Source organism: Phocoena sinus, chromosome 2 (assembly GCF_008692025.1).
Source record: "Phocoena sinus isolate mPhoSin1 chromosome 2, mPhoSin1.pri, whole genome shotgun sequence".
Taxonomy (NCBI): Eukaryota; Metazoa; Chordata; class Mammalia; order Artiodactyla; family Phocoenidae; genus Phocoena; species Phocoena sinus.
The window spans coordinates 7,291,123-7,304,412 of record NC_045764.1 but is presented as its reverse complement, the minus strand read 5'-3'; the positions used below and the strand labels follow the sequence as shown (position 1 = coordinate 7,304,412).

Sequence of the window (13,290 nt, the reverse complement as noted above, 5' to 3'; positions counted from 1 at the left end):
CATCCCTTGTGGAAAGAGGCCTTGCTGGGAATACCATAGCTTTGTCGCTGTCCCTCAGCTCTGCTGCTGGCTCCAAGCATTCCCGTAGCAGGAATGTAATCTCTGCAACATTGTTGCTTTGTTTTTCAGGGTGCTCTCAAGGGACCCCCAGCTACAGCAGCTCCCACCACCTTTTCAGAGGTGCAGCTGCTCCCTGTCAGAGCAGCCCCGTGACCAGACTGGGGGTGTCCGGTGAGCCCAGCCCCTGCACCAGCTCCGGCCGAAACACTCCCGGGGTGGCCTCGGCACAGCGGCCTCCGGGCTCCTCCTCCAGAGTTCCTTTTGTTTCTGGTGGGGATGGGCCTTTGACCAGTGAGCCCCCTCCCAGGTGGGCAAGGCGAAGAAGGCGGTCCGTGGCCAGGACTATCGCAGCCGAGTTGGCAGAAAACAGGAGATTGGCGCGAGAACTTTCAAAGCGGGAGGAGGAAAAATTGGACCGGCTGATTGCCATTGGCGAGGAGGCCAGTGCTCAGCAGGACACAGCCAATGAGCTGCGCAGGGATGCGGTGGTCGCCGTCAGACGCTTGGCCACAGCAGTGGAAGAGGCAACCGGTGCTTTCCAGCTAGGGCTTGAAAAGTTGCTTCAGAGGTTAATTTCAAACACCAAAAGTTAGGAGCTGATCACACAAGGGTGTATCTCCTACTCTGGCAGAGGCCCGGGTCCAACGGCTGCCTTCTGGTAGCCTGCCTCCTTTTCCATGTCCTCAGGAAAAAAAAAGAGTGGATGGACCATTAATGTGCAGAAGGGTAGTAATACTAGAATATTCAAGGGTAGAATACTTGCTTCTCCCAAGCGTCTCCACTAGTTGAAAGACGTTTCAGAAACGTGAGAGGTGGCCTAGTAGACAACGGAAGCAGGCAAGTCCAGAGAGCTAGTTAGCCCTGGCTTCACCACTGATGTGGGACAACTTAGTTTACCTCTCAACACCAGTTTCCTCGGCTGTTAAAAGGGGGCAGCCTGCCTACCTCACAGGGTTGTTGTGAGGATCAGATGGCTTAAATAGATGTGAAAGGGTTTAAAAGTTTAAAAGCACTATACACATGTAAGTTATTAAAGCATATGACCTTGGCTGAGGTCAGGCTAGGATGAAGCACAGTAGCCGACAAGATGTAGAATTAGGGCTGTATACCAAGACCTCATTGCTTGAATCTACTAGTTTAACTTGACTGCTTCCTGGAGTTTACAAGCTTCACTTCTTTAAATCTCTCTATAGCTCGTGAGGCTAATATAGACACAACACGTATTGGTACCTTTATCTCATATTTTCACTGCTGTGTCTGTGACATACCGACTAGCACACACTCAATAGTCAAACCATCTTTCCCTCCATTTTACTAGTCCTCAGTCTCTTAACACTATGGATATAATTCACAACTGACAGGGAGCCACAATCGTGCGTTTTGGTTCATATTGATAATCTTTGATATAATGAGAAATTGGCTGTCTTATAAAATATTACATGTAAGTAAATTCTTTGCATTCCATATTTTTTAGGTTCCATGATTATGCATAATTATATATCTTTAGCATTGGTTTGCCATTTGGACCTCGTGGAAACAATTCAGATGATATCAGTTTCCCAAATGCTTTTAGCTAATTTTGTTCTTCTCTGTTAGCCTTTTTTCTGTCTAGTATGTTACAGAAGGCAAGCCCTGGAAAACTTTTCTTTTAGGGAACTTTCCAGAGTCACTTTTTCTCACACGTTATAGACAAAAGTTCACCTCATTAATGGCATATGATGGAATAGAACAGCTTTGGGAACAGTTGGGTGGTGTGGATAAGGACGGCCTGCAATAGCTAGCTCTCTTTAAGCACCAACCCTCCACAAATCCATCCCCTTTTCCCTCCAAAACACATACACATCCTAGAGGAGATATGATGGTGTTGAGCCATGCTTCCAATTTACTCTAGAAAGGAAGCCATTACTGACCATCGTTAACCTAACTTAAAGCTCTTAGCGGTTATTTAGTACTTTCAGAAAGTACAAAAAGGAGACTTAGAACGTAAAGAGCTTTCCTGTAATCAAGAGGCTGGAAAAAAAGTGCAGGCATGTTGGGAGAGGTTTTATTTTCTATTTTGCCAGATTGGTTGCTTACCTAAATGCTGGAAATAGCAATAGGTGGAGAAATGGTCCAGACCACAGCGGGAACATACGGGGAGCAGGAATAGATGGCAGGTTTCTCTGGGGAATGGGCCATTCTGTAGGAAGCAGCGCGAGGTAGAACACACTGGAATCTAGCCAGAACCCCCAAATTCTAATGCTGCCACACTTTGTTACACTGAGCAGATCACTTGCCCTTTTTGTGCCTCGGTTTGTCTCTAAAATGAGAGGTTTGTACTAGGTGACATTTCTTGTACCTTCCAGTTCTAAAAAATTAGATAAATAGCATGACAAAAGGCAAAGTGAAATTCTGATTGCGATATTTTCAGACACAGCAGTGTATTAACGTATGTGAAATCCTGGTAACAATTGTGTTGTAAGGAAGCATTCTATGGCATTAATATTTATGAATGTACTTGTGAACTTCTGTAAGCACCACACCCAGACACAGATTCCGTGCTTTAAAAGAGCATATGTTTAAGGCACGGAAATGGAGATATATAATTTCTCTTCTCAGTTTTAGGCCCTTACGTGGAGGGGTCCATGTCAGTTACAACTGGATAACACTACTGTAGGTAGGTAGACTTTCTGGAAAAACAGGGAAGTACTTGAAAGAGTTAGACCTGTACTATATTAATCTATTAATGGTAGCAAAGTACATAGGGATTTATTTGAGATGAGAGAAGTGCTGAAGAGCAGAAGTCAAGGTGAACTTGGGAGGTAGTAGTGTGCAGGTCTAATGGGCAGAGTAGCTTTAAGGTTAGGAATAAAACAAGGGAAAAATCTTTAAAGACAGAAAAAACAGGCCAAATCTTGTGAAGAGGAGAGAAGTCGTAATAAGGGGAGGCTGTAGAGAAACAGGCCCAGAAATCCTGTCTGAGCTGTAGGCCCAGCCGTGACTCCTTGTCAGTCTGCAGGCAGGTCACTTGACCATTCTGTACCTCAGGCCCCTCCCCTATCCAGTGGGAGGCTATCCCTGCTACCTCGCAGGAGCTGTGTGAGGGCCCAGTGGGCAGATGAATGTAAAGACAGATGTTTCCAGACCGGGTGGGCTCTGTACTGGGAGAGTGGCGGGGGGAAGAAGCCCGGCAGTACGTGAGCGTTGGTGAGTGCGGGGCAGGGCCCTTCAGGAGGGAGGGGGAAGGGCAGGATGAAGGCCCTGGTACCCTGCTAGGAGTGATGCTCTGCCTGCCTCCTGAAGCCCTCCACGTAAATGGTGCTGTGTATGCCAGCCTGCCACCACCCTCTGTCTCTGTTCAGTAACTCAATCCTGGTGTGGACAAATAAAGTTGTCATCTGTACCTGGCTGTGGTCAGTCCACTACTTTCTGGCGCTACCGTGATCGTTTGTCGTCACCTCCATTCTCTGCTTTCTGCTCCTCCGCTGGCTAACCTCCAGGGTCTGGCCTCTCTGTGGCCCTCAGAGCTACGTGTGCTTCTGGCCTCACCTGAGCGAGGCCCTCTCTGCATGGCAATTGAGAAAGAATTTTCTGTTTCTCAGAGTTCTATAAATTCCATTAAAATATCCTTTTCTGGCAAGTTATCTTGTCTGAGTGATAGATAGCTATTTGGTGAAATTATCCTGGTTGACTTAAATTCTGTCCTAAAGGAAACAGAACCACTAAGTGTCATGCCAAAATTACAGTATTGGTAGGAAAAAAAAATTACTGTGGGCACACTTAATCTTTTTTTTCTTACCCTTAAAATATTTGTCCAGGAGCTAGTATAAATATTGGGTTTAGAAAAGGGGCAGGGGTGGGGGAAGGCTAGTGGAAAGAATATTAAACCTTGCGTTAAAGATCTGGAATCCAGCCAGTTGTTCTATTAATTAGTCATGTGACTTTGGGCATTTTCCCCTTTACAAGATTAGGGTCCTCAGATGTTCAATTACTCTTCAGCAATTAGCCAGTGTTAATTTTCACCTGCTCTTACTAAACAGTTAAGACTGGTCTCTGGACAGAATAGCCACTGCCCCTTGCAAGAAGGATTTAGGGAAAGGGTCTACCTCATCTTCGTTTCTAGATGAAATTAAGCCAAAGATCAGACTCCTGTCCCTGCTCACGGCAAAAGTACCTTAGTCATTTAGCATCTCACCGCGAGGCAGTCTAAACCCTAGCCTGGTAGAGAAGGCCTGGGATCAAGTACTGACTCTGCCCCTTATAGTGTTGGGAAGATCAGGTAAGGTAATACATGTGAAAACATTTTGCAGTCTGCATTAATTCGCATTACTATTTTGAGCAACATAACACCCATTGTTTTAATTTTTCCATTGCCATACACAATTGTTTAGTGCCTACTTTGTATAGGATGTTATATATCTATCTACCTGCAGTAGTCTGCACTTTTACATATATAATATTCATACTTTTGCTTAGTCCTTTCAGGTTTCAGGCATTGATTCATATTCAGAAACCAAGCAGCAAAGATGGTGTTAGGTATTCTGGTTTGCCATTAGTTTGTGGTCCTTTTGTCCTTTTTATCTCAGTGGTTGGGTCTTCAGGATCAAAGATACGAGTATATATGACATAAAATCATTGATATTATGAAAATCATCCCCAAATGTTTAACACCTGTTGATAGTAAGATCCGAACAAGGAAGAGCTATTCACTTTCAAATGTGAAGTTAGCACTTTAATAGAATTACTCAACCTTGTAAATTCTGCAGCCATTCATTCCTACCGTCTAAACCTACCCTAATATTGCAAGGTTTCTTTTAATATTAAGCAACTTAATTTTGTTTATATTTTTATATTTGTCAAGTGGTATTGAAGAATATAGTCTTCTTTAAAACTTATATGTCAACAATAGTGATATAAATATTTAACTATGTTTATCTCTATGGACAGCTCTGATGATCCACAGGCTCAGAAATACATCAGGGATAGTAAATGTTTAGTGAGTATGCCTCTATTATTATTTCCCTATTACACAAAGTAATTGCCAATTATATTGATTTGAAACTGTATTTTTATTAAAATCATTCCTTATTTAACACACTCATAATTTCCTTCATAGGTCATTGAAAAAAATGGGAAATTACGCTATGAAATAGATACTGGAGAAGAAAAGAAATTTGTCAGCCCAGAGGATGTTGCCAGACTGATATTTAGTAAAATGAAAGGTATTGAGCAAAAGAAAAGATCTTTTTAAAAACTGACCTTTAAAAAAATCTAGAGATGGTTTTTGATCTGGGGCTAATAAGCAGATTATTGAGTGAATGAGCAGTGAGGAGACCTAAATTATGCTAGACCTGCCCGGGCCACTAACTGGCTATGTGACCGTGGTTAAATGACTTATTTTCCCTGACCTTGGTTTCCCTAGAAGTAATGTAAATGGATGGGGCCAAATTAGCATTTTCAAAACTTCTTAAGATGAAGTGACCAGGTGGTCCAGTGGCTAAGACTCTGCGCTCCCAACGCAGGGGACCGAGTACAATCCCTGCTCAGGGAACTAGATCCCACACGCATGCTGCAACTAAGAGTTCGCATGCTGCAACTAAAGATCCCACATGCGGCAACTAAGACCCAGTGCAGCCAAATAAATAAATTTTTTTTAAAAAAAGATGAAGTGGCCAATAAGCTTGGCGAATAGTGAATGTCGTATCTCTTTCAAGATTGACAGTGCACTCTCCACAGTAATTTAGGCAGATTAAGTAGGTCTGGTTTTATCTCCACTTCAGGTGAAGGCTTGGAGCTAGCTGAGCAGCCATCTGTGGTGCAACTTGAGGGGTTCTGGAGTAGATTACTGGCAAGGCTTACTTCAGCTCTGGAATGTGTAATGGATTTGTGGGATGGAAGGCAGCCTTTCACCATGGTCGTTGGTCTGCACATTAGTGCATTGGAAGCTCATTGTCTAAGAACCCGTCTAATTTGGGAGATGGTTGAAACTTGGAAGCCTAAGAGCAAGGCACTTTGGAAAGTACTTAGTTCCATGTCCACAAACTATACCAAAACCACAAAAAAGTAGTGCACAATTTAAGAGAGCAAGAGAAGATTATTGGGGTGGAGCAGTCAAGTGAACTGGCAAATCCTTATAGTGAGAATGTCTTTGGCTCAAATTAACAAACCTCAGAGTATCGCTTGACATTTTTGTGTATCATCAGAATTTATTTTTATATATATTTTTTCTTCCCATTTTATTGAGATATCATTGACATACAGCACTGTATAAGGTGTACGGCGTAATGAGTTGACTTATGTATATCATGACATGATTACCACAGTACGTTTCGTGAACTTTTAAAATATTTTTTTCACGTACAGAAACAGCACATTCTGTCTTGGGCTCAGATGCAAATGATGTAGTTATTACTGTTCCATTTGATTTTGGAGAAAAACAAAAAAATGCTCTTGGGTAAGTATAATATGGGGTTTCTTTTACTTGCTTAGTTAAAGGAAATAACAGATTTCACAGTATCACTATATAGTGAAAGATAAAATTGCATTCGAAAATAATTTACACAATAAAGTTGTATTTGTAAATACATGTATATTTACATATGTAAATCGTGTGGTAAAAAGTTATGGTAGTAATCATTAATAGTTCCTTTATTTTATGAAATGTCAAAAGAACATAAAATTAAATGTACTTTCTTAGCTATTTTGATTGGAAATGTTTTTGATTACCAGGTTAAGTTGATGTTTATGAATCACTTTGCCTTAGTGTCATGTAATTAAGGCTTACGTGGGAATTATATAAAAATAAGCAATTTTAGAAAATATTTGTGATTATTTTTTCACCTTAGGTTAACATCTAAACAAAAAGTTATATTTAGTTTTTATAGGTTGTTATGCAAATGTAATTGGCAAGCACCCAGTCTTTTGCTCTGTGGATAGAGTTCCCTATGGGGCTTTGCTGAACACCTGAGTTGCTTCTGGGGCAGAGAATTGCTTTATTTACTTGCACTTGTGGGGTGTTAAATGACCCTAAATTAAAGAAGTTGGAAAATGCTAAAATGTATTATAAGTATGTCCTAATCTCTTTCTAAAGTTTGTAAGCTTGAGCACTTGGAGAGCTTTCTCATCCTTACTCAGTATAAGCACATTATTTTCTTTGTCAGGGAAATAGACTCTGAACATTATTATTTTAAACAGGAAGTGATCTACGCCTAAAGACTTAGGTCTGTTTCTTATGTTCTGTTATCTTCTAAAGATCATTACCCTTCATGTTCTACTTACAAAGTCTTATATGCTATTGCATAAAATCTTCAGCAGAGCATTTCTAAAAATGTAGACTTCAACATGTTGTGATACTAAATGTGTTAAAAGTAAATTGCCCACAGGGAAGCAGCCAGAGCTGCTGGGTTCAATGTTTTGCGGTTAATCCACGAACCTTCTGCAGCTCTTTTGGCTTATGGAATTGGACAAGACTCCCCCACTGGAAAAAGGTAAAAACCATATTTGCAGCTTTAAGTTTTTCACTGCAGAAAACATTTTAGATTATAGCAATTATTTCAGTAGAGATTGTTACATAGCACAGTGGTTCCAAGCCTTTATGGATGGAAAGACATCGAAACTCTCACCTAGAGTTTTTCAAATAGATGAGAAAGATGTCCTAGGAAAGCAGTGAAAGGGTATAACAGGCAGGAGGGAAGGTTGAGCTTTTCCACCCTTCTCTTATCACCTACACTTTGTCCCCTTAGTGGAGGAAGATTTGAAATTTATAAGCCCAGCCAAGTTCCAACTGAAGCTCTAGGGCACCGTTAATTTTACTACCAATTCTAATTATTAAACATGCTTAGAAACAGTGAGGTCTTTTATGTACATTTGTCTTGGCAGGAGATGGGGGAAAAGCCAGTATGGGGATTTAAGACTTCATTTGATAGTGAAATAGTAAGACATACTCCTAATTTAATTATAAAACTTGTCTTAATAGATCTGACACATCGTGTAATTTTAGGGAAATCAATTCAGATGTGTTAATTTCCCCTAACTGTGTCATTTCATTCATCTCTCACAATTAAACTAATATGTATAAATTACTAGCAGATTTTTTTTTAGGTAAACTAAAATATAGAATATAAATTACAATATCAGAAATTTTGGATTTTGATACATAGGAAATTAGCTCCTAGTTTTGCATATGTTTTACTTTTGTAGAACATGTTATTGCAGTAGTAACAAGCACAATATTAACATAAAATTTTTATGTTTAATTCTCTTAAAATTCACTTTAATTACAAATCTCTTCTTTATTTACTTTGAAAAGTTAGTGTTTTGAACTCCAGTTAGTCAGAAGAATACAGTTTTACCAGTACAACTAAATGAAAAAGAGCTTTGACTTAAAATCAGAAGATCTGGTTTCTAGGCTTAAGTCATCACTGAGTGATGACCATGGACAACTTAGTTACTCATGTGAGATTTTCAGTTTCCTCATATGTGATTTATAGTGACTTGTTAGTTTAAGAAGTCGAACCTGGCTTCACAATGCTGTGATTCTCTCATAACTTACTCATGTTATCTTTTTTTTTTAAGCAACATTTTGGTATTCAAACTTGGAGGAACATCCTTATCTATCAGTGTCATGGAAGTTAACAGTGGAATATATCGTGTTCTTTCAACAAACACTGATAATAACATTGGAGGTACACATTTCACAGAAACCTTAGCACAGTACCTAGCTTCTGAGTTTCAGAGGTGAGTATAAAGGGACTTGATGATATATTTCGATTGAAGTTTCACTTCAGGTTTAATTTTTTCCTAATTTATTTGAAATTGCCCTTCAAAGGAGGACATGTTTTTTCCAGTGCGCCGGATATTTTTGTGTCTAAAGTTCTAAGGTCTGTTCTGGTAAACCGGGGGAAGCAGAGGCCAAGCTGCCCAGTGCAGTGTACTTGGATTTTTCCCTCAGTTCTTCAGTGGTTGCTTTTATGTCTGGATGAAGGAGGGTAAAAGCACTGAGGCCTCACTACCTTCTGAACAGTTTTTACAGGTGTAGAAGATTATGTTTTAGTTACGTTCCAGTAAGTGAATGTCTTGCAGAGTGTTTATTTTATTACTAATCTACCACAAGGAATATTTTAGTTTTGTTGCTGGATATAATTATTCCATTCAAAATTCTAATCCTTTTTGGCACATCATGAGTCAAATATATAGAGGTTATATTTGGGACGTTCCTGCTGTAAAAAGAAGCTGAGATAGCATTTTCATCAGTTTGACTAAACTGGGTAAAAAGAAGTCTTGAAAAAGTGATAATTTCTCATTTCTTTAATAAAGACCTGTACTGCTTTTTGTTGTAAAGGAGTTCCAACTCAAGGAAGGGCTGTGTTAATTTTACTATGGATTTCAGTTTTTCAACATGTTGAAAAACAGGGCCATCAACATCACCACTTAGCAAGCAGTTTTAACAATTAACTCCCCTTGGAGATAGAGGAACTGAAATTTTATGTATTTCGTTATGTTTCAAATTTCTCTGAAGAAGCACTTTTAGTTTTTTTTTTTTTTTTTTGCTGGACAGATAATTTTGTGCCATCAAACAGTAATCATGCTGTGGTGGTAGGGGGTGAGGGGTGAGACTTGACCCAGTTGCATGAATGTCCTTCAACCTCCTTTTGTCTCATCTGCAAAAAGATGATGGCTCCTGTACTTCTGCAAAGCACAGTCCATTATTGTGATTACAGAAACCAGCAATTCAGAGTGTTAAGTATATTGATTATTCATTTTTCTTGAGACACTTCTTTAAATGCAGAGAATTTTCTTCGGATATTTTGGAGCTACTAAAATCTGGTATTAATATTGATTCATGAGCTTATAGTTATCCTAATAAGGATTATCCAGATTTTAGTTACAATAAATTCTAAATGACCTAGTAATTTTTAAACTTCAAAGATTGTATTTTTAATTTAGATCCTTCAAACAGGACGTGAGAGGAAATGCCCGTGCCATGGTGAAACTGATGAACAGTGCTGACACTGCAAAACATTCTTTGTCAACCTTGGGAAGTGCCAATTGTTTCCTTGACTCGTTGTATAAAGGTCAAGATTTTGACTGCAATGTGTCCAGGTAAAACTGCAGTTCAAAAAACTTAAACAAAAGACTTTCAAGTGTATTCACATTTAGGTGTAATTTTCTCACTTTGGGTTTTTCGTTTGCTCATTTGAGGTTTATTAGCCCTCCATAAAAGGGGAGTTTTCCTGTCTTTACTTCTGGGGTCCAACTCTTGTCAGACTAAATAACTGTTCTCAGAGTAATCTTGTCAGCTGTGATTGCCCTGTTATTTTACAGCTACAAAGAGCAGTGTGTGAAAAGGGCTTCCTAGATCTTTGAAAGAAAGATGAGAGAAGACTTGAAGTTTGAGATTTGCGAGTTTCTCTTACTGAATAGCAGTCCCACCTGTATAGTCCCTAGTTCTCTCTGGGGCTTGCACATGTATCAGTGGTTGTTACTATACTTGATCGTTACCCCTGTGTGGCAGGCTGTATTCTAAGTACTTTCTATGTATTAACTCTCAAATTCTCCTAACAACCGAATGAGGTAAGTACTGTTATTTTCCTTACTTTACACAGGAGGAAGCTGAAACACAGGTTTCATTTCTTGTCCGAGGTTATCCAGCTAGTAAGTGACAGACCTTGGACTCAAACCCAGCTAGTTTTGACTCCAGAGTTCCGTTACCTATCACAGTACTTTGAGGATTGATCCCTTTCTTGGTTTTATTTGATCTGTCATCCATTGGCAGCATTGTAAATTTTAATAGCTTTTATGACATTTAGTAAACACAGGTTTAATGTGCATAAAATTGTTTTTAATGCTCATATCTTTTACATAATCCAAAACATTGCTTACATATGATTGCACCTTCACCCAGGAAGTCCAAGGGAGGCCGTTGTCCTATCATCCTATCATTTTGCATTCCATATTACTCACAATAATAATAGCTACCGTTAGCACAATTTAAACCTCCCAACAAGATAATGGATGACTTGGAAGCATAGTGAAGTTGTCCAGAATTACAGTATTATATTATTTTTAGGCTTTTACTGAGTCTGTGTGGTTAAATTCTCTCTTCATCTGGCCCTTGTAGTTTAGCTTCCTCATCTCCCTGGGCTTTCTCGAAGACTCCAGGTCAGCACTGCCACCTGTGGCTGTTTAAACTTTTTAATTAATTACAGGTAAATAACATTAAAAATTCGGTTCCTCAGTAGCATTAGCCACAGTTCAAGTGCTCAGTAGTCTCATGTAGCCAGTGGCTCCAGAAAGTTCTCTAGATCTTTTAAGAGAGATTTCAAGCTACCATCTAAAAGAAAGTTGTTAAATTGAATTTAAATCTCTTTTGTGGCAACAGAGTCTTTATATTAACTTAGTACTAAGTTTGTCCAAGTACTCAGTATATGTTTTCTCCTTAATAAGGAGATAGAAGGAAATAGAATTTATTAAGAAGGAAATAGAATTCGTAATTTTATTTGCTAGCATGTAAGCTTCTCAGTTGGTGCAAAAGAACTAAACCTATGTGCAGCATAGGCTCAGACTATAAAGAAAAGTAGTGAGAAACAATTTTTAAAATTTTAACACATAAAAATAGCAAAAATTTCCAAATGATGGTTTGATTTGGATCAATAGATTTATTGTCAGAAATGCCACACACTGAGTATTTATTTTTAGGTGTTTTGAAAGCTTACAAGCAGGCTATGGGTAAGATAATCTTCCATCTGAATTTAATACTAAACATCTTCATACATTTGCAGATGGATAACCTAGACCTTTTCACCCCATGATACTGCACTGCTGGGTGTTTAACATCCTGTTCTGATCATAAACCTATTCTAAAGAGATTCATCACAGTAGGTTTTGTCATTAACCTTCACAAGAAAAAGATGTCTTGTTTGACTTTTTTCTGTGTCTTCTCTGTGTGTATGTGTATTTGTGTATGTGTGTGTGTACAGAGCAAGATTTGAACTTCTCTGTTCTCCACTTTTTAATAAATGTATAGAAGCAATCAGAGAACTCTTAGAACAAAGTGGATTTACAGCAGATGATATCAACAAGGTAATACTTTTGTATTTTCTTATTTATGTTGGGAGTAATTTTCAATTTGGAATTTAGGAAGCAGCCCCTTGGTACTGAAAGAATATTTTTATACATTTAAATATCGTCTTAGCTTATATTAGGAAGGACATTGATTAAATTTTGATTAATGGCTCTAATGAACTCATAGTTCTGTATGTTCATTTTCTTAGCAAAAAAGACTAATTCCTTTTCAGTATATTTTTTTATATGTAAGCAAAAACTGACAGATATTAGAACATTTGCCATGTGTCAAGCACTGTTTCTAAGCGTTTTACATGTATTAACTTGCTGATTGCTCACCAACAGCTCCATGAAGTAGGTGTTATTATTTATCCCCATTTTAGAATTGGAGGCACAGAGGTTCAAAGGTATAAGTAACTTCATGGTAATTGTGTGTTTAGTGGTAGAGCTAGGATTTAACTCAGTGTGGTTCCCAAGTCTGCTCTTAACCAGTACACCAAACTGCTTCTCTCTGCTTGCTGAGAAATATTGCATATTTGCTTGCATAAGAAAAGATTTTGAGACTTTCAAAAATATTCCAGCTGTTTACTGTTCTCTTTTCTCCCAAGATTATTTCTACTCATTTAAAATACATATACATTTTTTTCATTTTTGTTAATAAAGGAATTTTCATATAAGAAAACTCAGAAAATAGGTAGTGTTTTATTTTATAATAAACTAGTCTAATTTGTATGCACAATTTTGAATTCTATGTTCCTTAAATAATAATATAATCAATTTCTTTGCCCATATTACTGTGTAGTCTTCATCAACACAATTTTAAATAGGCTCAATATCCTAGAAAAGGAAGAGCACCGTAGATTACTTCATTGTTCTGTTTGGACTCCTAGATCGGGTCTTCCCCTCCCCAGAACAGTGATACCCATCTTTTCCCATATTTAAGGTTACTCCTTGGGATAGATTCCCATAGTAAAATCATTGGGTCAAAGAGTCTAAATAGATTAAACCTATTTTTACCTTCAGTTACCTTCCAAGAGAGTTGAATTAACTTATACTTTCATCAGCAATATATGAGAACAGACATTTTACTGTAACCTTGCTGACACTGAGTTTTATCATTTAAAGATAAATTTTCCATTAGGTAGTTGAAAAAAAGATATTTTTTACTTTATATTTTATTGGGTACTA

General features: G+C 38.3%; 1 protein-coding gene across 4 annotated transcripts in view; it reads left to right on the top strand.

The window, feature by feature from the left end:
• HSPA14 (heat shock protein family A (Hsp70) member 14) overlaps window positions 1–13,290 on the top strand; it is a 35,786-nt gene that overhangs the window by 4,648 nt on the left and 17,848 nt on the right. For 2 of the 4 annotated variants that reach the window (XM_032622142.1, XM_032622143.1), the window contains 8 exons: window positions 130–628; window positions 4,987–5,035; window positions 5,156–5,261; window positions 6,403–6,493; window positions 7,422–7,526; window positions 8,614–8,775; window positions 9,985–10,140; window positions 12,018–12,120. In XM_032622142.1, the coding sequence (XP_032478033.1) occupies window positions 130–628; window positions 4,987–5,035; window positions 5,156–5,261; window positions 6,403–6,493; window positions 7,422–7,526; window positions 8,614–8,775; window positions 9,985–10,140; window positions 12,018–12,120 (1,271 nt within the window). The remainder of the gene's footprint in view (window positions 1–129; window positions 629–4,986; window positions 5,036–5,155; window positions 5,262–6,402; window positions 6,494–7,421; window positions 7,527–8,613; window positions 8,776–9,984; window positions 10,141–12,017; window positions 12,121–13,290) is intronic. The other 2 variants (XM_032622145.1, XM_032622144.1) reach the window with 2 other exon arrangements.